The 25617-nt window shown below is 42.1% G+C and overlaps 1 protein-coding gene across 3 annotated transcripts in view; it reads left to right on the top strand.

Annotated features, from left to right (window-relative positions):
- LOC141110626 (uncharacterized) overlaps positions 1-25617 on the top strand; it is a 116285-nt gene that overhangs the window by 32418 nt on the left and 58250 nt on the right. For 2 of the 3 annotated variants that reach the window (XM_073602074.1, XM_073602073.1), the window contains one exon: positions 5521-5833. The exons of the other annotated variant lie outside the window; for it this stretch is intronic. In XM_073602074.1, coding sequence (XP_073458175.1) covers positions 5521-5666 — 146 coding nt within the window. In that variant the 3' untranslated portion in view covers positions 5667-5833. Of the gene's footprint in view, positions 1-5520; positions 5834-25617 lie in introns of those variants that run through there. 3 annotated transcript variants of the gene reach the window in all.

The raw sequence follows: 25617 nt of genomic DNA, 5'->3' as shown, positions 1-25617 counted from the left end.
TGTATCAGCTCACACTTCAATATTTACTGTCTTTTGCATATGTCTTATTGTACTCTTCTCTGTATAACAATCATTATAAGTGAGCGGAGATGCAGAGGTTTTATATTTATTATCTAATCATTGGGATAGCGCCGCTGTATATGCGTGCACATTCTGGTCAACATTGCCCCTTATTTTTCTTTATAACATGCCCCTGGTGACAACACTGTGGCTCCATTAGTTATCCTTTTGTGAGGGGGAAAAACCCGCATGGCTGCTCGCTTTATCAGACGTGAGGTGCAGTAAGATGGCACCGCCTTTGAAAATGTCCAATGACGAAACGCGTAAGGTGTCACCACGCACTCACGTAATTTCCGGTACGCAAGTAGGGGGCCTGGAACGCAGTGGAACGCACGTCGCGAACCGGCTTTCCCTACAGGCTGTATTGTACTTTTATTGTACCCTTTTTTTAGCTTAGACTATCCTAGTGGATGGGAATATTTGTTTTTATCGTTTTTTAATAAGTATACTTTTGATACTGCACCATGGGAGCCTTGCTTTTTCCTATAAGGATCCAGCCTTGATAACTTTTTGAGGGAATTGCTGGGTATGGTGACTGGATGACTGGTTTGGAAGTCCTGATCTGGTGGAGCGAGCTGCAGAGGCCTGGCTACAGATGGACCATTGACACCACCTACGGTTATCTATACATGCCTACTACCCCTGCAGGAGTAACAGGAGCTGGTGAGTGGGGACCCAAAAGGGGGAGCACACAAGTCACCTCAATTTTTGAGCACAAGAGTCATCAGATTATTTTTTGATTGCTGTGAACATTTGGTTATTTTGGAGCTTCGCCATCTATAACAACACTGTTTTTTGGGACTTGTGCTCATACGTCCAAACCATGACACCGGTAGGTCCTTGCGTTCATCAGAGAGGCGTCGCAGTTTAGTTTATACATCTAGGAATAGCGGTGCCTAAGTATGAGATGGAACGTGTCTGCCATTGGAATGGGAAGTTGGCTTTGAGAGTTGTCAGGGTATTTTGTGTTAGTGAAAGGTTCAGTGCTTCTGTTTTGGAAACGTTTAATTTGTAGTTGCTAAAATGGCCGAACCTATTAATTTCGGCTAGTATTGAAGGGATGCTAATATGGGGTTGGGTCACATAGAGAAGCAAATCATCTGCGTATAAGGAAAGTTTACATTGGGAAGAGGGTGTCTGAATGCCGTGTATATTTGGATTCATCCGGATGGCTTGGGCTAAGTGTTCAATCACTAAAGCAAACAGTAAAGGGGACAGCGGACAGCCTTGCCTCGTGCTGTTGGCAATTGAAAATTTGTCTGATTGTGTACCATGCGTCAAAATAGTGGCCGTCGGTTTCGAGTAAAGAGATATGATACGTGCTAACATTCTAGGGCCTAATCCTATCTGGGAGAGGGTGGATTGAAGAAAGGACCAGCTTACCCTATCGGAAGCCTTCTCTGCATCGCAGGAAAGAAGGCAGGTTGGAGTGTGGGTGCGTTGGGCATATGCTATTAGGTGTATGGTTTTGGTGGTGTTATCCCCAGCCTCGCGACCAGGGACAAAACCCACTTGGTCTCTGTGTATAATGTTGGGTAGGAATGGTGATATTCGATTGGCAAGGATCTTGGCAAAGAGCTTCAAGTCAATGTTTAATAGGGATATTGGTCTATAATTAGGGCATGAAGCGGGGTCTTTGCCTGGTTTCAGTATGACTACAATTTGGGCTTGGGGGAGGGTTGCAGAGGGGGTTATAGTCCCTGAGAACACCTTTGCTAGGAGAGGTGATAATAATAGTGGGAATGTTTTATAAAAACGTGGGGAAAACCCATCCGGACCAGGACTTTTGCCAGATTTGAGATTTTTTATGGCCTGTATAAAGTCTGTGTCAGAAAGGGCAGATTCCAGTTCTTCCGAATCGGAAGAAGGGATGGTGGGTAGGGCGGTTTCTTGAATGTATGAGGGGAGGTCTTGCGGAGGGGTACCACCGTGGGGTTTAAAAGTTGGCGCCTGTGAAGGGAGATTATATAAAGAAGAGTAGTATTGGCGGAATTCCTGCCTACTACCCCTGCAGGAGTAACAGGAGCTGGTGAGTGGGGACCCAAAAGGGGGAGCACACAAGTCACCTCAATTTTTGAGCACAAGAGTCATCAGATTATTTTTTGATTGCTGTGAACATTTGGTTATTTTGGAGCTTCGCCATCTATAACAACACTGTTTTTTGGGACTTTATATCTTATTTTTTGATACCCACATTTATAACTTTTTCATTATTTTTTACAATTTTTTTATTTGTTTTTTCTTCTTTTTTGATGTATTACTTTTTATGAACTTTTGATGATTTTTGCTGACTTTGGGAATCACTTAAGGTTATCACATTAATTAGGTTTATTCATTTGATCTGGTTGGTCACCTTTAATATAATATATGTGGTTATAACTGGTATACACTACACTTTTATTTTTTAGCACCAATTTTTAGTATTTGAGCCTTACCATAGGGAGGGGGCACACACTTGCTTCTGCAATATTAGGGAGAGTGCTCCCCTTAGCATTCTGGGTAGTCCACCCTACTCTACCAGTTAACATTTACCCTTGCTTATTAATCACCAGGGTATCGCCACACACCCCATTTTTTTCATTATTACTGTGCCATTAATGTCTAAACCACTGGAAATTAAAGTGAGTACACTCCTAAGTGAAAATGGGCCCAATTATCCATTTTCCCTCCCTGGAGTCATGTAACATGTTAGTGTTACAAGGTCTCTGGTGTGAACGGGGAGCAGGTGTGTTAAGTTTGGTGTTATCGCTCTCAATCTCACAAAATAGTCATTGAAATTTCAACGTGGCACCAAAGAACTCTGAGGATCTGGAGGGTCATTTTGTTGCGGGGGGTCTATTGTTGAAAGGGAGGATCTATTGTCTTAATGCATTGCTTATTAATAAAATCTATACAAATTACTTAGCACCACAAAATGATACTTGGTTATGTATTCTCTAAAAAGGGCCATACAGGAAGGTGGGTAGAGGATGGAACCAAGAGACGGTGCTCAGAGATGGATAGGGGGCAAAGACAAAGGGTGACTTGAAAAGGGGAATTCCTGAACATATTCTCTGAGAAAAAAAAGCCCTGCCTAGGTCTATAACAAGATTGCCAAGACCCTGAAACTGAGCTGCAGCACGTTGACCAAGACCATACAGCAGTTTAACAGGACAGGTTCCACTCAGAACAGGCCTCGCCATGGTCGACCAAAGAAGTTGAGTGCACGTGCTCAGTGTCATATCCAGAGATTGTCTTTGGGAAATAGGCGTATGAGTGCTGCCAGCATTGCTGCAGAGGTTGAAAGGGTGGGGGTCAGCCTGTCAGTGCTTAGACCATACACCGCACACTCCATTAGATTGGTCTGAATGGCTGTGATCCCGGAAGGAAGCCTCTTCTAAAGATTATGCAAAAGAAAGCACGCAGTTTGCTGAAGACAAGCAGACTAAGGACATGGATTACTGGAACCATGTCCTGTTGTCTGATGAGACCAAGATAAACGTATTTGATTCAGATGGTGTCAAGCGTGTGTGTTGGCAACCAGGTGAGGAGTACAAAGACAAGTGTGTCTTGCCTACAGTCAAGCATGTCATGGTCTGGGGCTGCATGAGTGCTGCCGACACTGGGTAGCTACAGTTGATTGAGGGAACCATGAATGCCAACATGTACTGTGACATAAAGCCGAGCATGATTCCCTCCCCTCCCTGGGCCACAGGGCAGTATTCCAACATGGTAACGACCCCAAACACACCTCCAAGATGACCACTGCCTTGCTAAAGAAGCTGAGGGTAAAGGTGATTGACTGGTCAAGCATGTCTCCAGACCTAAACCCTATTGAACATCTGTGGGACAAATGGAAGGTGGAGGAGCGCAGGGTCTCTAACATCCACCAGCTCCTTGATGTCGTCATGGAGGAGTGGAAGAGGACTCCAGTGGCAACAAGTGAAGCTCTGATGAACTCCATGCCCAAAAGGGTTAAGGCAGTGCTGGAAAATAATGGTGGCCACACAAAATATTGACACTTTTGGCCCAATTTGGACATTTTCACTTAGGGGTGTACTCACTTTTGTTGCCAGAGGTTTAGACATTAATGGCTGTGTGTTGACTTATTTTGAGAGGACAGCAAATTTACACTGTTATACAAGCTGTACACTCACTACTTTACATTGTAGCAAAGTGTAATTTCTTCAGTGTTGTCACATGAAAAGATAAAATATTTACAAAAATATGAGGGATGTACTCACTTTTGTGAGATACTTTATATGGAGTGATGTATTCCTTGCCATACATTTTGATTCACTTTGAGGTTCATTGACCATAAGAATGTTATAAGGCTCCAAAGATCCCATTTACTTTAAGGTGCAACACAGAGTTCCTTTGCCTACTTAAATGAAATAAATATTGAAATGAAATAAATATGAACCCTGTATATAGTTTAGACTGCATATGTACAATATTTTACATAGAAACTACATTTTTAATAAAAATCAAGCAATCAAGAACACATTTTTGGTACTACTGAAACATCAAACAAATGAGCCTTCCCTTTTCATCCTCTTTTATCTCTATCTAAATTTTAGAACTATACATACTGTATGTGATAGGAAAAGGGAATTATCCCTTCTGTCTCTTCTCTCTCAAGTCACTTGAACTGCCCAATCATGTAAGGAATTCCCCATGTTTTAAAGGAACAAATCCCTCCAAAGTAATATTTTGATTAGAAGCAAAATCTAGTGGGTTGATTCACCCTATATTGTTTCACCCAGTGAAGAGTCCATCAGTCAGATCTCTTTACTATAATTTCAGGATCTGTCCCTGCCCACCTTGATGTAGTTCCAGCTTGGAACAACCAAATCCTAAAACAAAAATGAAAAATATTTCAGGTTACCAGTCCTTAGATGTGGTGGCTGCATTATTTTCCCTTTTTCAGGGGTTTTCTCCTATTTTTACCTGGGGATCCTTCAAATAACAAATTACCTGTCTTATGCCCCGTACACACGGTCGGACATTGATCGGACATTCCGAAAACAAAATCCTAGGATTTTTTCAGACGGATGTTGGCTCAAACTTGTCTTGCATACACACGGTCACACAAAGTTCTGAACGCGGTGACGTAAAACACGTACGTCGGGACTCTAAACGGGGTAGTAACCAATAGCTTTCATCTCTTTATTTATTCTGAGCATGCATGGCACTTTGTGCGTCGGATTTGTGTACACACGATCGGAAATTTCCGACAACAGATTTTGCTGTCGAAAAATTTTATAGCCTGCTCTTAAACTTTGTGTGTCGGAAAATCCGATGGAAAATGTGTGATGGAGCCTACACACGGTCGGAATTTCCGACAACAAGGTCCTATCACACATTTTCCGTCGGAAAATTAGAGTGACAAAGTTCAGAGCAAATCAAGTTTAGCAACTTTATTTACTGTATCCTATTCAGAAGTATTTGGTAAAAATAAAATCTTATCTTGATTTGCAGATGGTAAGGAAGTACCAATGTCAATGCAAGGCTGCATTACAGAAGGTGGTTGTAAAATGGGGGATGGAGTTGTACTCGGAGCAAAGCAATTAGAAGCAATAGAGAAGACGTGTACCCCTGCAATACCTGTTGATCCTGCTAGATAAAAACAACCAAAGCAGCTGCTAGCCGATTTTGATTTTTTGTTAGGACTTTGATGCATGTGTAAAACGTCATAAGCTTTGGTTACTTTAGAAACAATGACAACAAACAGCATTGAGACGTATCAAATAGTAGATGTGCTAAATGCGTGTTAATAAAATCTTTAACTCATCATCAGTGTTACTTTGTTTTTTTCAAAGGCAATTTGCATTTGTCATTATTACACACAGTAATTGGTATATGCAATACACTGCACAATGCCATTGCCTTAATGATGTGTCATGAAGAATTAATTCCCGCAGTAGCCTTTCTCAACCTTTTTGCCCTGGAGGAACCTTTGAAATCAGTTTAGGTCTCAAGGAATATTGGTGAAGGGACACACTGGACATGTTTGCTGCCATTGTGCTATATACTGGGTGTTCAGTGCACCCCTGTGCCTTTGAGAGTTGGGCTACCTCCATGCCCATCTGCCCTCTATCTATCCATTAGACTATGTAAAAAGAGTAAACAATAAAGTGCATTCGTGCGCATACAGACAAATATGAAAATATACGAATGTGCAGATAATCAACAGTGTATAAACAATAATAACTGTGAATAAAGTTTGAAGACACATATGCTAAATTACATCACATGTGAATAAAGTGCAAACAAAAAGTTCATATAAAGCTGGATTCCATCAAAGAAAGTCTCATGGAAGAAGAGAGTGTTTGGAAATGACGATCATACACCTGAAGGCATGACACCCATCACCATAATAAAAATGGAGGCCTACCAGAAAGCCAGGGACCCCTCTTACTCAGAGAGGTCACACAGCGCTTAGTTGGATCTCTGATCCACTGAGAAAGAAGTCTGGACGTTCTTCCCCTAGATCCACTAAGAAAGAAGTCTGGACGTTCCTCTCCTATAGCCTTGGATGGTATACACCGGGAGGCTCACAGCAACTCAGGATGAAAGATGCAGTGTAGGAAGCCTCAATATCAGAATGTTTAGGAAACAAAAGGACTCCACATAGTGTGATACTGTCTCAACATCTGGTTTATTAAGCAGTACACTTACATAAAAGTCTAAGCTATGATCATGTCACATTCAACACATCAAACAGATAAAATCCTTGCAAGTTTCAATCAGCGATCGCAAGTGCAGCAGCATGTGTACGTAGCTATCCCGATGATTGTTTAATCATAAATTACATAATCAGGGGGTACATTCACATGCCTAGTGCTGCTCTTTAAATAGTCCCTTTGAGAGACAAGGAAGCGTTGCCATAGGTCAGATAGAAATTACCTTTACATCCATTGGTAAACGAAACATGTCCCACCATAGGTTAAATAAAAGAATGATGTGTGCAGCCATTGATAAGAAAGTATGTTCATCAATCAAGGCAAACAGTTGTTCCTAATCAGCTAAAAAAGGAATTGAATGCTCAGCGCCATCTTGTGGGTCATAACAAAATCCCCATAAGAATAGAAAAAAGTGGACATGATTCCTCGTCATCCCAAATGATATATATAACAATAAAATCAATGATATATGATGCTAATTCGAAAATAATTAAAAATTATTAAAAATATAAGGTTTATAAACCACACATGCATACACAACATTTGTATCCACAAGGGCATCTATTTAGTTTAACCCCAACATCGGACATGATGTGATCAAAATGTGTCCCTAAGGTCATCTAATCATCCTATTTGACCACAAAACTAGAAGGACATATGGTAATGGATGTATGATGGAGGGGACCTCAACTGTTTTTGATAAAAAAAGCTGATGTCCCAGTCCACATTCAAACCATGGGGCACATGAGAGAACAATTTATAAATCCAATTGGTTTTGGCTCTGGAAATATTCTGCTTTCCATCACTGCCTCGCCAATAGGGAACATATTTTTCATGGGCAATAAAAGTAGTGCCCTTGGGGTCCCTGTTGTGTTTTAAATCATAATGCTTGGAAACATTATGTTTGTCTAAACCCTTTCCGATATTGGCTATATGTTCCGCCAGTCTAATATGTAGCATTCGTACAGTACACCCTACATATTCCAAACCACAGGGGCACCTAAGGAGATATACGACACATTTAGTTATACATGAGATGAAAGACTAAAGAGAAATGAAAAAAAGAGGGCGCACCAACCTTGTGCATTATCCTTGGATATATATTCTGACTCTGATTGTGGTGAAGTAATTTATCCCTTGTGAGACCTCTATGCCTGGCCTGTATAAGATATAATCACTGAGGACAATCCTCATCAGATAGCTTGAACTCACCAAATACCAATTCCATCCACAAAGGTGCTTTTATTCTGATCAGGTTACAGCAGGTGACAGGATACAAACAGATGAATAGGTTGTGGTATTTATGCAGTCAAAAGATGATATTGTCTGTAGCTTACTATGCAGAATACATGTGCCCTGCTACATGTGGCTTGTTAGCTGCATCCATGACACTGGAAGTACAATCACAGGAAGAAGGGTGGAGCATTACATATAAAGGAAGTGTGTCATAACATAAAAGAAAAAAAACATAAGAAAAGAAGTGAATTACCACAAAAAGTCACTAGATGGCAGCATGTGAACTAAATATAAACGTTCATAGAAAATGGTTAAGGAACAATCTATATAAATTCTATGCCCCGTTGGGGCAGCACACTCCCCGTCTGGCATGGTAAATGTCACTATATGCAACAGAACGGTAGTCATGAAACTGCAAATAACAAACAGTGCCATTTGCTAGATGTCTTAAAGACCTGAAAGACATAAAAAGAACATACATATAATGCAATAACAATAACTCGTAATTTAAGGCTTCAAGTTATGTCAGCTAAAGTTCAAGACACTTTCTTCTTGAAGTCACAGATAGGATCCAGCAGCATAAGCAAACAAGTTCATTCTCCATAGGGCAACAGCAGAATAAGTTCTGTGATAGGTCTGATGAAAGTCTTTACAGTCCCTTGTCTTGAAACCTTCACCTCCACCTTACATACCTTACCGTCATCACTAGGAACGCTCTTTACAATAAGTCCCATAGGCCAGTCGATTCTTTCAGCTTGCTGGTCCTTAAGCAGAACGAGATCTCCAACTTGTATGTTAGGGTTCAACCGTTGCCATTTCCTGCGTCCCTGCAGAGTAGAAAGATACTCCATCTTCCAATGATTCCAGAAGCAGTTGGCGAGGTGTTGCGAGTCTTCCACTGGTCATAGCACAGATTTCCTGCTTTAAAGTTTCCAGGTGGAACAGGAACAGACCCAAGCTTCTGGGTAAGAAGAATAGCTGGGGTAAGGATAGTTGGGGTCTCTGGATCTTTGGACACTGGAACAAGTGGTCTTGAATTGATTATGGCAGATGCCGCTGCCAGGAAGGTGGTTAGAATATCGTGAGTAAGTCTTGTGGAATTAAAGTCCTCAAGTATAGAGTCCAATATTTTCCATGTGATGCCTATCATTCTCTCCCATAAGCCACCCATGTGGGAAGAATGAGGAAGATTGAAAATCCATGTACAGCCTTTTTTTAACTAAAAGTCTTGGATTGGCCTAGAGTAGAGCTGTAACTCTCGACAGGCTCCAACTAAATTAGTTCCACAGTCAGATCTTGGTGTCTTGACTGGTCCTCTGAGGGATAGGAATTGTCTGATAGCATTGATGAAACTTGAGGAATCCATAGATTCTATTACTTCAATCTGTACTGCACGCACACTCATGCAAGTGAACAGCACTGCCCATCGTTTGCTATTTGCTTGGCCACCTTGAGTTCTGCAGGCTGTTACCATCCATGACCCAAAAACATCCAAACCAACATGAGTGAAAGGTGAGTCAGTATTTAACCTGTCAGCTGGCAAATCTGACATTTGCTGTTGCTTGTGTTTCCCTCTCAGTTTATGGCACTGAACACAGCTGTGCAGTGTAGCTGTGATCTGTCTTTTTGCTCCTATAATCCAGAGGCCTGCAGCTCTTATGGCACCCTCTGTGAAGTGTCTACCTTGATGCTTAACCCCTTGATGGTAGTGCCGTATGAGCAAAGTGGTGATGTGATGGCGAGCAGGTATAATGAGAGGATTCTGTTCTTGCTCACTTAACTCAGCCTTGTTTAAACATCCACCAACCCTTAACATACCATCATTGTCAATGAACGGATTCAGGTTGGCAATCGAACTGTTTTTTGCTATGTCCCTCTTGTCACAGATATATTTAATTTCTAAGCCGAAGACACTGTGTTGTACGCTGCCTATTATGATCAGTTCACCTTCAGCAATGTCTTTTGCAGAAAGAAGCTTTTGGCACACGTGCCGACCTTGACAGTGAGCATGTGTGGGTTTTGCGTGGAAGCAATCAGCAATATGAACTAACCTTGCGGTGGTGTGTAAAAACCTTCTCCACTTGGAGAAACGTTCAAAGCGTCCACAGCCAAAGACGAGTCTTTTTTCAGTTCTGGTGACAAGGGTTTTAACTTCAGGACGAATTTCTGAATCCTTGTCAGTTTCTAGAAGTCTAAAGACATCAGCTTTGGTTTCTTCTGGATGATCCAGCAGGAATTCAGGACCTGTTAACCAAGAAGAATTTGCAAAAACACTTACAGACACTGGCCTGGTGGCATAATCTGCAGGGTTAATTTCAGATGGAACATAATGCCATTGTTCAGGTTTAGATGATTTCCTGATTAGACGTAGAAACGTTTAGTCTGTTTGTATATGTAGCCCAGAACACCTTTGCTGCCTTGTAGAATCTGACGTCATCTATCTGAATGTCTAGCTCACGCAGTATGAAATCTGCTAATTCTACAGCTAGCACAGTCCCACAAAGTTAAAGCCTGGGAATCGTGTGTTCAGACTTGGGTGCTAGCTTAGCTTTCCCAAACAGAAACCCTATGTGGGCTTGATTAGAAGAATCTCTTACCTTGAGGTAAGTGACAGCTGCTATGGCCTCAGTAGATGCATCTGAGAAGATGTGAAGCTCTTTCCTCTGACTTGTGGCAAGGAAGGCAGAAGTGTAGCAGCGTGGTATACGGATTCCATCTAAGGCATGTAGAGATTGTTTCCAGGACTCCCACTTTGAAAGCTGGTCTATCGGCAGTGGAGCATCCCAATCTTTAATAGTCTCTGAGAACTGTCTAAGTAAGGATTTACCTTGTATGGTGATGGGAGCTACCAATCCCAATGGATCGTATAGGCTGTTCAGTACTGACAGAACATCTTGTTTGGTAAATGACTTTTCTGCAGAGCTGACTTGAAAACTGACTAAGTTACACCTTAGGCCCAGACTTCTCTGTACAGGTGGTATGTCCATTATTTTGATGAACTCTCTGTCTTCGACTGACAAGGCTATTTTGTTGTCATCGCTTGTAGTACAAAACACTGTGTTACCTAGGTTTTCATCACAAAGGTTAGGAGTGACATCAGGTACTTGGATGATGTCAAGAGGCTTCTCTTTTACTTCATAATGGTGAGGGCGCTGTTTTGAAGGAGTGGATCTCGTATGACGTACGCATTCTATCCAAGCATACGTCGTCCACGATTACCCAGCCTAGATCAAGTTTTTGTGCGTAAGGGGCATCATCAGGTCCATTGCACTGCTTGCGTACTTTGTGTACTCTGAGAATGTCTCTTCCTAGCAAGATCAAGATTTCATCATTCATGTCCATTGCAGGAATTTCAATAACAAGGTGCCTCAAGTGAGGATGGTGATATGCAGCCTCTGAAGTAGGAATTTCTTCCCTTTCATTTGGTATCTGGTCACACTCGACTAATGTTGGTAGGGGTATGCCCTCTCCCTTATTGCTATGAAAGACCATGAACCCATCGGCCCTTCTACCAAAGGTCTCTTCACAACCAGAACAGGTTCTGAGAGTATACGGTGATGCGTGTCTCTCTATCCCAAAAATCTCAAAGAATTTAGGCTTAACCAGGGATCTGTTACTCTGTTCATCCTAGTAGCTTCCTCAGGTTGACCCTTTGGGTTTATCTTGACTAGGCATATCTTAGTGCAGCAGTTGTGATCTAAGCCTTCTCCACAGACTTCTGTGCATGAAGAAGAAATGTTAGCTGTGGCTGGAGCATGACCTTGTTGCTCCCCGCCATGACTTGAGACAGGGCTGGAGGTAGGAGGCTGCTGTGAATTGTCTGAAGGTGGGCCCGGATGCATAGCTGTAACATGTCTGTCGCTACTGCATTCTGTGCACTTGATGACAACTTTACAGTCTTTAGCAAAATGTCCATAACAAGCACAGCACCTGTAGCATATTCCAAGTTTCTGAAGAATCTCCCTGCTCTTGTAATGTCTTTGCCCTAAGCCCACGACATTTCTTTAGGGAGTGAGGCTTCTTTGAATAGGGAACTGACGATTAGGGTCTTTATCTCTGTCACCCGAATTGCTCTGGTGAGCAGGAGAGGATACGGGTGGTGAGATGTCTATCCTTTTAACAGACATTGCTCTATTAAAGTCTCTACGTTTACAGTAGCTGCTATGTTATCATACCTTGATGCAGTGGCGTAGCGTGGGTTGCCAGCACCCGGGGCAAGGCAAATAATTTGCGCCCCCTAACCTGCGGACTTTTAGCACTCCCCGAGTCCCTTCAAATACAATAGTACTGACCTACCTGATTCCTATACTGACCACTACACTAACCTACTTTATTTCAACACTGACCAACCTGATTCCTTTACTGACCATTACACACTACACTGACCACTATACTATACTGTCCACTACACTAAGAATTACACTGACCACTACACTGACCACTACACTGTCCACCATACTGTCCACTACACTACACTGACCACTATACTGTCCACTACACTGACCACTATACTATACTGTCCACTACACTGACCACTATATTGTCCACTACGGTGACCACTATACTGTCCACTACGCTATACTGTCCAATTTACTGACCACTACACTGTCCACTATACTGACCACTACACTGAGAACTACACTGTCCACTACACTACACTATACTGACAACTATACTACAGTGACCATTACACTGACCACTATACTACACTGACCACTACACTATACTCTCCACTATACTGACCACTTTAATGTCCACTACACTATACTGTCCACTATACTGACCACTACACTGTCCACTACACTACACTGACCACTACACTACACTGACTACTATACTGACCACTATACTACACTGTCCACTACAGTGACTACTATACTATACTGTCCACCATACTACACTGACCACTATACTACACTGTCCACTACACTGAGAACTTCACTGCACTGACCACTATACTGTCCACTACACTATACTGACCACTATACTACACTGTCCACTACACTGACTACTATATTGTCCACTATACTACACTGACCAATATACTGTCCACTACACTACACTGACTACTATACTATACTGTCCACTACACTACACTGACCAATATATTGTCCACTACACTGACCACTATACTACACTGAGAACTACACTGACCACTATACTGTCCACTACACTATACTGACCACTATACTATACTGTCCACTACACTACACTGTCCACTACGCTGACTACTATACTACACTGTCCACTACACTGCACTGACCACTATACTACACTGTCCACTACACTGCACTGACCACTATACTACACTGTCCACTACACTACACTGACCACTATACTACACTGACCACTACACTGACTACTATACTGTCCACTATACTACACTGACCACTACACTGTCAACTACACTACACTGTCCACTACACTACACTGACCACTACTCTACACTGTCAACTACACTACACTGAACACTATAATACACTGTCCACTACACTGACCACTACACTACACTGTCCACTACACTACACTGATCACTATAATACACTGTCCACTACACTGACCACTACACTGACTACTATATTATACTGTCCACTATACTACACTGACCACTATACTACACTGTCCACTACTCTACACTGACCACTATACTACACTGACCACTATACTGACCACTACACTACACTGACCACTACACTGACTACTATATTATACTGTCCACTATACTACACTGACCACTATACTACACTGTCCACTACTCTACACTGACCACTATACTACACTGACCACTATACTGACCACTACACTACACTGACCACTACACTACACTGACCACTATACTGACCACTACACTACACTGAACACTATACTGACCACTACACTACACTGACCACTATACTGACCACTACACTACACTGACCACTATACTGACCACTACACTACACTGACCACTATACTGACCACTACACTACACTGACCACTATACTGACCACTACACTACACTGACCACTATACTGACCACTACACTATACTGACCACTATACTGACCACTACAGTATACTGACCACTATACTGACCACTACACTACATTGACCACTATGCTTACCACTACACTATGCTGACCACTATACTGACCACTACACTATACTGACCACTACACTGACCACTACACTATACTGACCACTATACTACACTGTACACTATACTGTCCCACCTACAGTCTTCCTACACTGACACTACATATACGGCGCCTCTCTCTTCTCTCCCCCTCCCCTTATCCATTCCTTACCTTCTTGTCCTGCATCGGTCCGAAGGATAGGAGGAGGAGGAGGCGAAGACAGCGGCCCCGGCGGCTTACACTTGGAAAACTTGTCTCCCCCGCGCTCCGGCCGCCGTGTTAATTGTTTCCCGGCACACTGTGATTGGGCATATGGGAGTCATGTGTGGAGGCAGGACTCCAGGAGTAACTGTGATCGCGAATAGGCCAGCCCCACGCCGCACATGACCCCCATACGCCCAATCACAGGGCGCCAAACAATTAACATGGTGGCCGGAGCGTGGGGACACAGGAGATTAAAATTAGGAGGTGGCACAAAATTGGGCCCCCCTAAATGTCGCGCCCGGGGCCACGGCACCCCCCGCACCCCCCACGCTACGCCACTGCCTTGATGAAGATGATGATGTTGAAGCAGGCAAGTTGGGTTCAATGAAGCTGAAGCTGGGATAGTTTCTCTTCCAGGCTTGATCATTGATGAACCTGCAAAAATATGCGAATGGAGGAAAAGATACATTATAGTCTCTTTTGCACCTTGAGCCTTGTTGTGTCCATTTCTCTTGCAGACCGTATGGCAGTTTAGACACCACTGGATTGACTCCATGAGCAGTGTCCAGGAAGCTTAGTCCAGGTAGACGTGGGTCTGTCTGCCAACTCCAGCTCCATGAGAAGGTCACTCAGATCTTAGAGCTTGCAGTAGTCTTTGTTCCCTATTTTTGGGAAGTTTTGCAGTCTCTTGAATAAGCACTTTCTACGGCTTCAGAGCTACAATAGGCTTGCTCAAGTCTTGCCCATGCAGCAACAAGACCTGCATCTGGGTGGTCAACATGCACTGTTCGCAGTCTTTTAACACGATCTGCAGATTCTGGCCCCAGCCACTTTATAAGCAAATCAAGTTCCTCCTTGGTAGTAAGGTTGAGATCAGCAATGGCAGCTTTGAAGGTCCAGGCCCTGTAGCTCTGTGGACAGTCGTCAAACCTTGAAAGGGTAGTGTCAATGAGCTCACGGCATACCATATATCTGGCAAAGTCATTCAAGTCTGATCTCTCACTCTTCGGTGCCAAAGTAACTTGTGGAATCCCTCGGGTGTGAAAGTTCTCTGGTGAAGTAGGGTGAGGTGTACCAGGATGAAATGATGTTTCAAGAGCGCTTAACTGTGGTGTAGTCCCTAAGGCTTGTGCTGGCTGTGGCTTGAGCTGCAGCTTGTCACTGGAAGTCACCTTATTGTCAGCATGAGTTGCTGTGGTTTGCTGCATAGATGCACTTGTGTTGTAGACTTGAAGAGGCTCAGGCATTTGGAGCTGAGATGTCTCGGTGTTGAGAGCCAGAACAGTGTTGTTAGTAAGACGTACAGGAGATAACTCTGTATCATTGCAAGCATTATGTTTTAGTATATATTCACTGATGCGTTCAACTGGGTCTTGCAGTTCCGCTGGGATGGACCAGTCTGAGTTAACACTTTCTCCCATTGCTTGTTAGAGGACTCTCAGCCTTGCTAGGGCAGCTGCTTCCTCCCTTTCCATTTGCAGAATCTTTAATTGGGAATCTAATTGGGAATCTGCCTCTGCTTTTTGAGCTTTCATCTTTGCCTCTATTTCTGCTTGTTGAGCTTTCATCTTTGCCTCTATTTCTGCTTGTTGAGCTTTCATCTTTGCTTCCTTTCTGGTAAAGGAGCTTTGCACTTTTTCCTTTTTTGTTTCTATTTCTGCTTCCCTTCTGGTAAAGGAGCTTTGCACTCTTTTTGATTCCGCATCAGCACGGGCCTCTATTATCTTATCGCTTAATGTTGAACTTCTGGAGCGAGAGGATCTAGAAAAACGTGTAGTGTGCTTGGTTGATGTGGATCTCTAAGATCTGGTCTCCTGCAGTTGAGCAATGCGGAGTTCTGCCTTACCCTGGGCATTTTGCACTAAGAGATCCCTTTGTTGGTTTAGTGCATCAGCCCTGGTCAGTTATGCTGAAGAGTCCTCTATATTACAGTCCTGCAAGAAAGCTGTGTATTTTGCCAACAGCCGCTGGTAGCGTTCGTACGCGGCAGATAAGCGATCTATAGAGTCTCTTAGTTCAGCTGGTTGATCATTAAAGTGTGACAAAACTGACATGCAGTGTGAAGTTCTGTCCCATAAGTCTGATAGATTGCTGGAGAACTCATCTCTAGTGGTTTCATAGTTTTCTCTGAGTTTCTGTGTCGCTTTTATTATACATTTGGGTCTTACACTCTGTTCAGCAATATCTGCAGAATCTGCTCCCTGTACATCTGCGGGTTCAGAGGCATGATTAATCTGCATTGGTTCAGCCACAAAAGGGTGCTCAGAGTCTTGTCTAGATAATTTTCATGGTTTTGCAATAAAACTATTACATCCTGTGGCAGAAGATTGTATGATGTTATTTCATTCAAGTCTGTGGCAGAGACTTTTTGTTCCTGCTGCGTTCCGGCTGCTAGGCAAGTGAGAGGAACCTATCCGAGCGGGCAAAGATTAAATCCTAAGCTGAGGATCCATCCATCCTAAAGATTTAAATTCCTTGACGCTACGCCAAGAAAAGGTATTTGAACAACCCTGCAACTCTCCTTCTACCTCTTTCCTGCTACTTCTTCCAGTTATCCCCATTAAAGCATTGGAAAAGTACTCAAGTGACTGGTGCCTACATTGTCTTATAGTAAGGTCAACGGGGACCCCTAGACCCGGTATTGGTGAAATTACAGGTAACAAGGTGACGGTAACAGCCCGCTTTAAATCAGCAGCTCCACCGTGAGTTAGTGCTACACTAATATCCCAGATAGCAAGGATAACTTCCCATAAATTTGTGGCAGTGTTAAATTGTGAGTCTGTTGGGGCAGGATGAGGACGTGACGCTCTCTTGCTGAGGGAGGGGCCTGACCGTGCCACTATGGAGAGCTAGAGGGGAGAACCAGGAAATGCTGTGTCTGGCTTGTGGCGTGTGAGACTGCAACGCCACCACGAATGAGGACCCTGTACTGGCCGGAGCCTACTCACACGGACAGCTAGCTGGTTTGCCACAAGGAAAAGGGACAGACACCTGTGCGGCAGCACGCTGGAGGGCTAAGCCTCACGGCTTCTCCCCCCCTCCCCACGTTACCCCGCACAGACTTGCTGGTGGACGGATGGTTGGCTTGGCGGACCAGAGGGAATGGTAGAGAAGCGGTATGGAGGTTATCCCTGAGGGGGCCTGCGAAAGAAAGGTATGCAGATATCCCTATATTTTGTAGCTGACATAGAAGCTGGGAAGAGTCAGACGGATGAGTAGGTAGTAGAAGAAGCCGACATGGAGGTTCCGCTGTCTTAGAACTGTATGACGAAAATGCTAGAGTATAACAGTGGGCTACTTGTATCTGTACCTGTGCTTATAGCATCTCATCCTGCTGACTACCCGAACTGTTTGCATGCCGGCAACACCGTCGGCTGTTTGAATTATGAGGAGACTTTTTTCTGACCTGTTTTCATAGTAGCCCGCCTGGACCTGCAGTATTCAATAAATGCCCACCTACTTACCATCAAACCTTTTGGTCGTTTTTTTTTTTTCTAAGTATCTTTACTGTCTATATGAACTAGCCTGCAAGTTGTTGAAGTATATATTGGCCAGATTAGACACCTGCTGATAGACTTATTTGACTCTTTTATGTGACTCTTTACACAGGAGATGGCTGTTATAGATGTTGGACTGTAAATTTCCTCTATTTATAAGCAGGCTTACACAAATTTTTTTTTTTTTTTGCAAGAAGGGTATATTTGCAAATTTTACTTTACTAATTATAGACAGGCCTGTATTCACACCGGTTGTTTTGCTCAAACTGCAGACTCCCCCAGTATTAACTGTACAGTAAATTTTTGCAGGATGTAGGTGGGGTGAACAGTCCATAGAAACTGCTTATTTCCTGTACATAATGGGGCTAATGGCTACAGGGTATATAACCCGCTTATGAAGGTCCAGTGGAAAATCTCAGCATAGAAAGGAGGGAAAAATTCTGATATAAAAGCTTGACATTTTAGGTCTTAAATAAACAGTAAACCCTGACAAAGGACAACTGGAAAATAGAGGTTCCCACCTGGACTGTTAGCAATTTTGTTCAATAGTAGCCCCTTCAGTTAAGTACCTGATCGCCTGCACACTAGCTAGCTGGGTTAGCCCTTGATACTCCCTCTGGCCCATCTGCACGGTAATTCGCCCACACACAGGTTTGCTCTGAAAAATGGACTGCTTATAAACAGGGTGAACCTCTCTGGGTAAAAGCCATATCCACAGGGTCTTTAACAGCTACATAAGGAGACGGAGGTAGACTTAACCACGGATTTGTGTGGGCAAATCGCCATAGGTGGCAAGGCAAATTAAGCATCAGTAATAAAAGGTATTAAAACTGGGGAAGCGGAAAATTATAAGCAAAAAAAACAGTATGAAAGGAAAAACTATGAAGGGCAGTGAATCTAAAACCCCAAAAGGGAAAGCTAATACCTGCACGATTAAACAATATATGACCAAGGAGGCAAGCCCAAAGAGTCCAGGATTAAGAAAACAGCAAAAAGCGCCACAAGAGAAGGCAAAGGACTCCGGGAAAAAGCAAGGAGAGACCTCAGATTAATCTGAGGTGAAACAAACACAGAAAGTGAAATGGAAATAAGTAAAATGGGCGAACGAAACACTGATGCCCAAATTCCGACTAAAATAGAAATGACTGAGATGTTCTCAAGACTGGAAAATGCTAGAAAACTTAAAATTTCCACACTAAGAGTCGACTTGAGCCAATTGTTGAAACATGTAGAGGAGACAGAAGGGAGAACGGATATACAAGCTCAGGAATTGAGAAAATTAAATGAACAGGTCAAAATAATGCAACTAGATCAGAGGAAAATCTTATATAAATTAGAAGATCAAGATAACCAGAATTGAAGACAAAATCTGAGAATCCGCGCTCTACTAGAGGAAAGAGGAAAGGACTTGAGAAAAATTATGAATATAATATTCAATGCTCTCCTGAATAAAGGGGCCGAAGATAGTCTTGAGATTGAGAGAGTCCATCGACTTAGAAAACCTAAAAACATAACAGATGACCAGCCGAGAGACATTATTGTCAGATTTCAACTGTATGAAGATAAAGAGGAAATATGGGGAAAAATGCAGGGAAGACCACCCATAAAATATAAAGGGGCCGAGCTCCAAATCTTTACTGACTTGGCCCCAGAAACACTCTCTAGGCGATGATTACTAAAACCTCTATTGGAGCAAATGCGGGCAGAGAACATCAAATATAATTGTGAATTTCCAGCATGTTTAATAGGCCAAAAAGATAGAAGATCAAGGTGACTAAGGTTTCCGGAAGAATTAAAAGATTTTTGTAGCCAGCTTGATTCACAGCTTCCAGCCATCCCAGGATGGACAGAGGGAATAGTGTCATGATAGACAAAAGTGAACAGTAGTACATAAGTGGTTAATTAGCCTAGACGAAGAAGCAGGAATAAAGAACAAGGATGATGAACTGACCAGAAGAGACAGGGGGGTGTGGGGATGTGGGGGGAGGGGGGAGATGTGTGGGGACAGAGCAAAGGGTGTCTGAAACAAGCATTGAATGGCCCCCCTGGGTGCTCCCGGCCCACCCCTCTACTCCCCGGTATAGGGGGGGTGGGAACGGGGAGGCACGGTTGGAGCCACACCTCAAGGTTGGAGAACCACGAGCGGGATCGGACTATAGTTCTACCTATGGTTCAAGGGCCAGTAAGTGGCCAAGAGGGGGGTGGGTGAGGTGTGGGTGAGGGGGGTTGGGGTGGGGGGAGTGATGAAGTACCTCGCATAAAAGAACAGTAATTCCTCATAGTAGACAGAGGCCCCATTATAGGGGTCTATACCCCCAGAGTTCTAATAGATTAGGGACCCCCAGAAGGGGACAGTAAGAAACATATGGGGGAAAGGAAAAAAAAGAAAAATAGATGACAGCTACAAACTTTTTGACATACAACGTCCAAGGTCTATATACACCAGCTAAGAGACATAAAGTCTTAAAAGAACTTAAGCAGTATAGAGCAGAAGTGGTGTTTCTAGAGGAGACCCACTTTTACCAGGAAACAAATGTGAAACTATACTCTAAAGATTTCCCGAACTGGTACTATGGGGACTCAACTACTAAGAGGGCTAAGGGGGTAGCAATTGGGTTTGTGAAGGGGACAAGGTTCACATTGGAGGATAGAATGACAGATCCCAAAGGTCGATACCTCTTCCTAAAATGAAGACTGGGGAAATGACATGTACACTGGCAAATATATACTGCCCTAACAGGAACCTCATAAAGTATTTGAAAGAGGTCATGGGCAAGTTATTGGACTTTCAGGAGGGAGATGTGATATTGACCTGATTTTTTGCATGGACCCTAGACTGGATACCACATCCTGTCTACAGGGGAATGATTAAGCAGAAAATACACCAATGCCAAATGATGGATGTGTGGAGGGTCCAGCACCCGAAGACACAGGATTACACATTTTACTCGCCTGTACATGGGACGTACATGGGACATACTCTAGGTTAGACTATATAATGGTGGACCATAGGTTACTGGGATGCATAATTGAAACAAACATAGAAATATCTATGCTATTGGACCACTCCCCAGTAACAATGAAGATGAAGATACCAGGAACCTATAATCTTACTCATGGTGATTGAATGAAGCCCTATTGCAGGACGGGATAGTAGTAGTCACGGTCCAAAAAGAAATAGAACAATACCTATTAATTAATGATACCAAGGAAATTTCAGCAGCTACCCTATGGGAGGCCCATAAAGCCTACATTAGAGAACAAAAAACATGAATACCTTAATAGAGGAGATACATAGATTGGAACAAAGCCATAAAAGACACAAAGGACAACATCAGGAGATATTTCACCGATTAGTAATAAAGAGAGACGAATTAAAGGATATCATGGAACAGTAGACAAAAAGGACATTTAATAGAATTGTAAAAGAAAGATATCAATGGGGCAATAAATCGAGTAAACACCTAGCGAGAATGTTAAAAAAGAAACAATCTATAAACTACATTGAAAAAATCCAAAATAAAAAACGGGGAAATGGTTTATATGACAAAAGAGATAGCGAAAGTGTTTAAGAGCTACTATGAAGCCCTTTATTCAGTAAATCAGAAGGGACAACGGAAAATAGAGAAAACAAAAAAGATAAAAGAATTCTTAAAAAAGCCTAGATTACCCCATATATCTGGCAGTGAAAGGCTCATGTTAGAAAAGCCTATAACTGAGGAGGAAATTAATAAAGCACTAAAAGAATCAGCCCTGGACAAAAACCCAGGACCAGATGGGTTTACGGCCTACTAGTATAAGTATAAAGAGTTCTTAGTGCCAAAACTATGCCAATATATGAACAGTCTGGGAATAAAATCTGAGATGGGTCAATTACGGTCATTTTGAAGGAGGGGAAAGATGGTACGCTTTGCTCAAGCTATAGACCAATAGCCTTACTGAACGCGGACACCAAATTGTACGCGAAAGTATTAGTGAACCTGATGAAAGAACTGATGATCAACCTGGTACACCCCAACAAGGTGGGGTTTATCCCAGGGAGAGAAGGTCCCCAGGTCTATCCCTGTCAATTGATGCTGAAAAAGCATTCGACAGGGTAGACTGGGGACTTATGATAAAAACATTGGAAGTTTTGGGCTTCGGCCCAAGAATGATCCAATGGATCAAAGTATTATATAACCACCCAACCGCAACCGTTAAAGTGAATGAGGAGTCATCCCCTGCCTTCAAAATGGAAAATGGGATGAGACAGGGTTGTCCCCTTTCAGCACTGCTATTCGTGTTGTCTCTTGAACCCCTCCTCGCTTCAATCTGCAATAATCCAGATATAAAAGGTATAAATCTGCAATAATCCAGATATAAAAGGTATTAAGATTGGGGATGAAGAGCACAAACTGGCAGCTTTTGCTGATGATGTGCTGTTCTAAATAACAAATCCCAGGACTACAATGCCAAATCTATTAAAGACATTAAAACAGTATGGGGAAATATCAAATTTTAAAATCAATCTCACTAAATCAGAGATTTTAAATATAAACATAAGTAAACAGGAAGAATTGAACCTACAAAAAGAATTCCATTCTCCTTGTAGGAAGGATTTAAATTATTTACGGATAAGATTATCTATCTCTCTACGGAAACTATATCTAATAAATTATATCCCTCTGTTAGACGAAATTAAAAAGGAAATAAATAAAATATCATCAAGTAAAAAATGCACAATCGTGGTAAATTGTGTGAGTGATTCTGCGCAACAATGAATCCATAGTGCTACTGCATGAAAACTGCACACCTAAAAAATTAGAAAATTAAAACTCCCAGTAGGGAACCATAATAAATAGGTGTGAATCAAAAGTGAATGTCCTTCAATGATAAGAGAAACATAAAACGTGAATCAAAGTGACTAAGTGCTGTTCAATCACATAAATCGCATGATAAAAACATAAAAACATATACACTGTGACTGATAAGGTGAACATGCGTTGCTGGGTAATCTGGTGACTGTTCGTGGCAATGGATACCCACTAGGGGCTCCCAGAACTCTCACCTCAATGACACAATAAAAGTGCCTGTGTGCTTTCAGTGGGTCTGTGCTTGTTCTGGTCCAGTAGTGGTGGTGGCGTCCTAGTCCGTCTTAGGGGAAAAGACACTTCCTCCGATGGGTGGGCTCCATATAGGGGTAATTGAAAGCAAAGGACTCCGATAGTGTAATAATGTTAAGCCAAGGAATTTATTAAAATAAAATAGCTGCTTACATTAAAGTAAACGACAAAGCACCAAACAACAGTGGAACCAGCGTATTAGCGGTACTCGCTACGTCACTTCCGGTCCGCACTACGTATTTCCGGTTACGTCCTACGCGTTACATCATATCACGTGACTTCTTCTCCCATCGGAGGAAGTGTCTTTTCCCCTAAGACGGACTAGGACGCCACCACCACTACTGGACCAGAACAAGCACAGACCCACTGAAAGCACACAGGCACTTTTATTGTGTCATTGAGGTGAGAGTTCTGGGAGCCCCTAGTGGGTATCCATTGCCACGAACAGTCACCAGATCACCCAGCAACGCATGTTCACCTTATCAGTCACAGTGTATATGTTTTTATGTTTTTATCATGCGATTTATGTGATTGAACAGCACTTAGTCACTTTGATTCACGTTTTATGTTTCTCTTATCATTGAAGGACATTCACTTTTGATTCACACCTGTATTTATTATGGTTCCCTACTGGGAGTTTTAATTTTCTAATTTTTTAGGTGTGCAGTTTTCATGCAGTAGCACTATGGATTCATTGTTGCGCAGAATCACTCACACAATTTACCACGATTGTGCATTTTTTAGTTTTATTAATAGTGAGGGGTGTTCATTATATTTGATTTTGCAGCATCAATATTATTTATTATTACATTTATTTTTCACGCGGTTTTATTTAGTAGCACAGAAGTCCATCCTAGGATATTTTTACAAAATATCATCAAGACCTCTTTCATGGATAGGGCGCATCAACACCGTAAAGATGGTAATAGTTCCGAAAGTACTGTATAAGTTTCAAATTATCACTACCGCAACCATATTTTAAAACATTAAAATCTATGATAACAAAGTTCATATGGCAAAATAAAAAACATAGAATAGCATACTCTGTATTAAAAAACGGGAAAAAAACAAGGGGGGTTAGGTGTCCCAGACTTTAAAATGTATTATAATGCAGTGGCACTTACACGAGTGGTGGAATGGGCAAAGGATAAAAACGAAAAAAGATGGGTTAATTTAGAAATTGAAATGAGTAGTACACAATTAAGAAATATAATATGGAACCTCCACAATATAGGGTATTGGGAGAAAACACTCACGAAATTACACAAAATGCACTTAAAATATGGGATTGGATCCACAAACAAAATAAATGGGAATACAAGTCAACTTTAATATCACTTAAGGATAATGATTACTTTACACCAGGGAAAAGGTCAATAGGTGGGAATTGGATAAAAAAAAAAGGAAAACGCACAACTAAGAGACATACGGTAATAAGTATGGGTAAAATAAACACATTTCATGCCAAGAGAAAATGATGGGTGTTTTGTATAAGGTGTTTTCTTTTAATATTGTATGATGGTATTTGTATAAAATAGATAAATAAATTAAAAAAAAATTGTGATGCCCCGTACACACGGTCGGATTTTCCGACGGAAAATGTGTGATAGGACCTTGTTGTCGGAAATTCCGACCGTGTGTAGTCTCCATCACACATTTTCCATCGGATTTTCTGACACACAAAGTTTGAGAGCAGGCTATAAAATTTTCCGACAACAAAATCCGTTGTCGGAATTTCCGATCGTGTGTACACAAATCCGACGCACAATGTGCCATGCATGCTCAGAATAAATAAAGAGATGAAAGCTATTGGCTACTGCCCCATTTATAGTCCTGACGTATGTGTTTTACGTCACCGTGTTCAGAACGATCGGATTTTCCGAAAACTTTGTGTGACCGTGTGTATGCAAGACAAGTTTGATCCAACATCCGTCCGAAAAAAATCCTAGGATTTTGTAGTCGGAATGTCCGATCAATGTCCGACCGTGTTTACGGGCATGAGTCTGTTAACCACTTCAGCCCCGGAAGGATTTACCCCCTTCCTGACCAGAGCACTTTTTACAATTTGGCACTGCATCGTTTTAACTGCTAATTACGCGGTCATGCAATGCTGTACCCAAACAAAATTTGCGTCCTTTTCTTCCCACAAATAGAGTTTTCTTTTGATGGTATTTGATCACCTCTGTGGTTTTTATTTTTTGCGCTATAAACAGAAAAAGACCGAACATTTTGAAAAAAAATGATATTTTCTACTTTTTGTTATAAAAAAAAATCCAATAAACTCAATTCTAGTCATACATTTAGGCCAAAATGTATTCGGCCACATGTCTTTGGTAAAAAAAATGTCAATAAGCGTATATTTATTGGTTTGCGCAAAAGTTATAGCGTCTACAAACTAGGGTACATTTTATGGAATTTACACAGCTTTTAGTTTATGACTGCCTATGTCATTTCTTGAGGTGCTAAAATGGCAGGGCGGTACAAACTCCCCCCAAATGACCCCATTTTGGAAAGTAGACACCCCAAGGAAATTGCTGAGAGGCATGTTGAGCCCATTGAATATTAATTTTCTTTGTCCCAAGTGATTGAATAATGACAAAAAAAAACAAAATTACAAAAATTTGTCACTAAATGATATATTGCTCACACAGGCCATGGGCATATGTGGAATTGCACCCCAAAATATATTCAGCTGCTTCTCCTGAGTATGGGGATACCACATGTGTGGGACTTTTTGG

The sequence above is a fragment of the Aquarana catesbeiana genome, linkage group LG10, assembly GCF_042186555.1.
Source record: "Aquarana catesbeiana isolate 2022-GZ linkage group LG10, ASM4218655v1, whole genome shotgun sequence".
NCBI lineage: Eukaryota > Metazoa > Chordata > Amphibia > Anura > Ranidae > Aquarana > Aquarana catesbeiana.
Note: the sequence above shows the minus strand (reverse complement) of the source record. Positions and strands in the feature narration are given on the sequence as shown.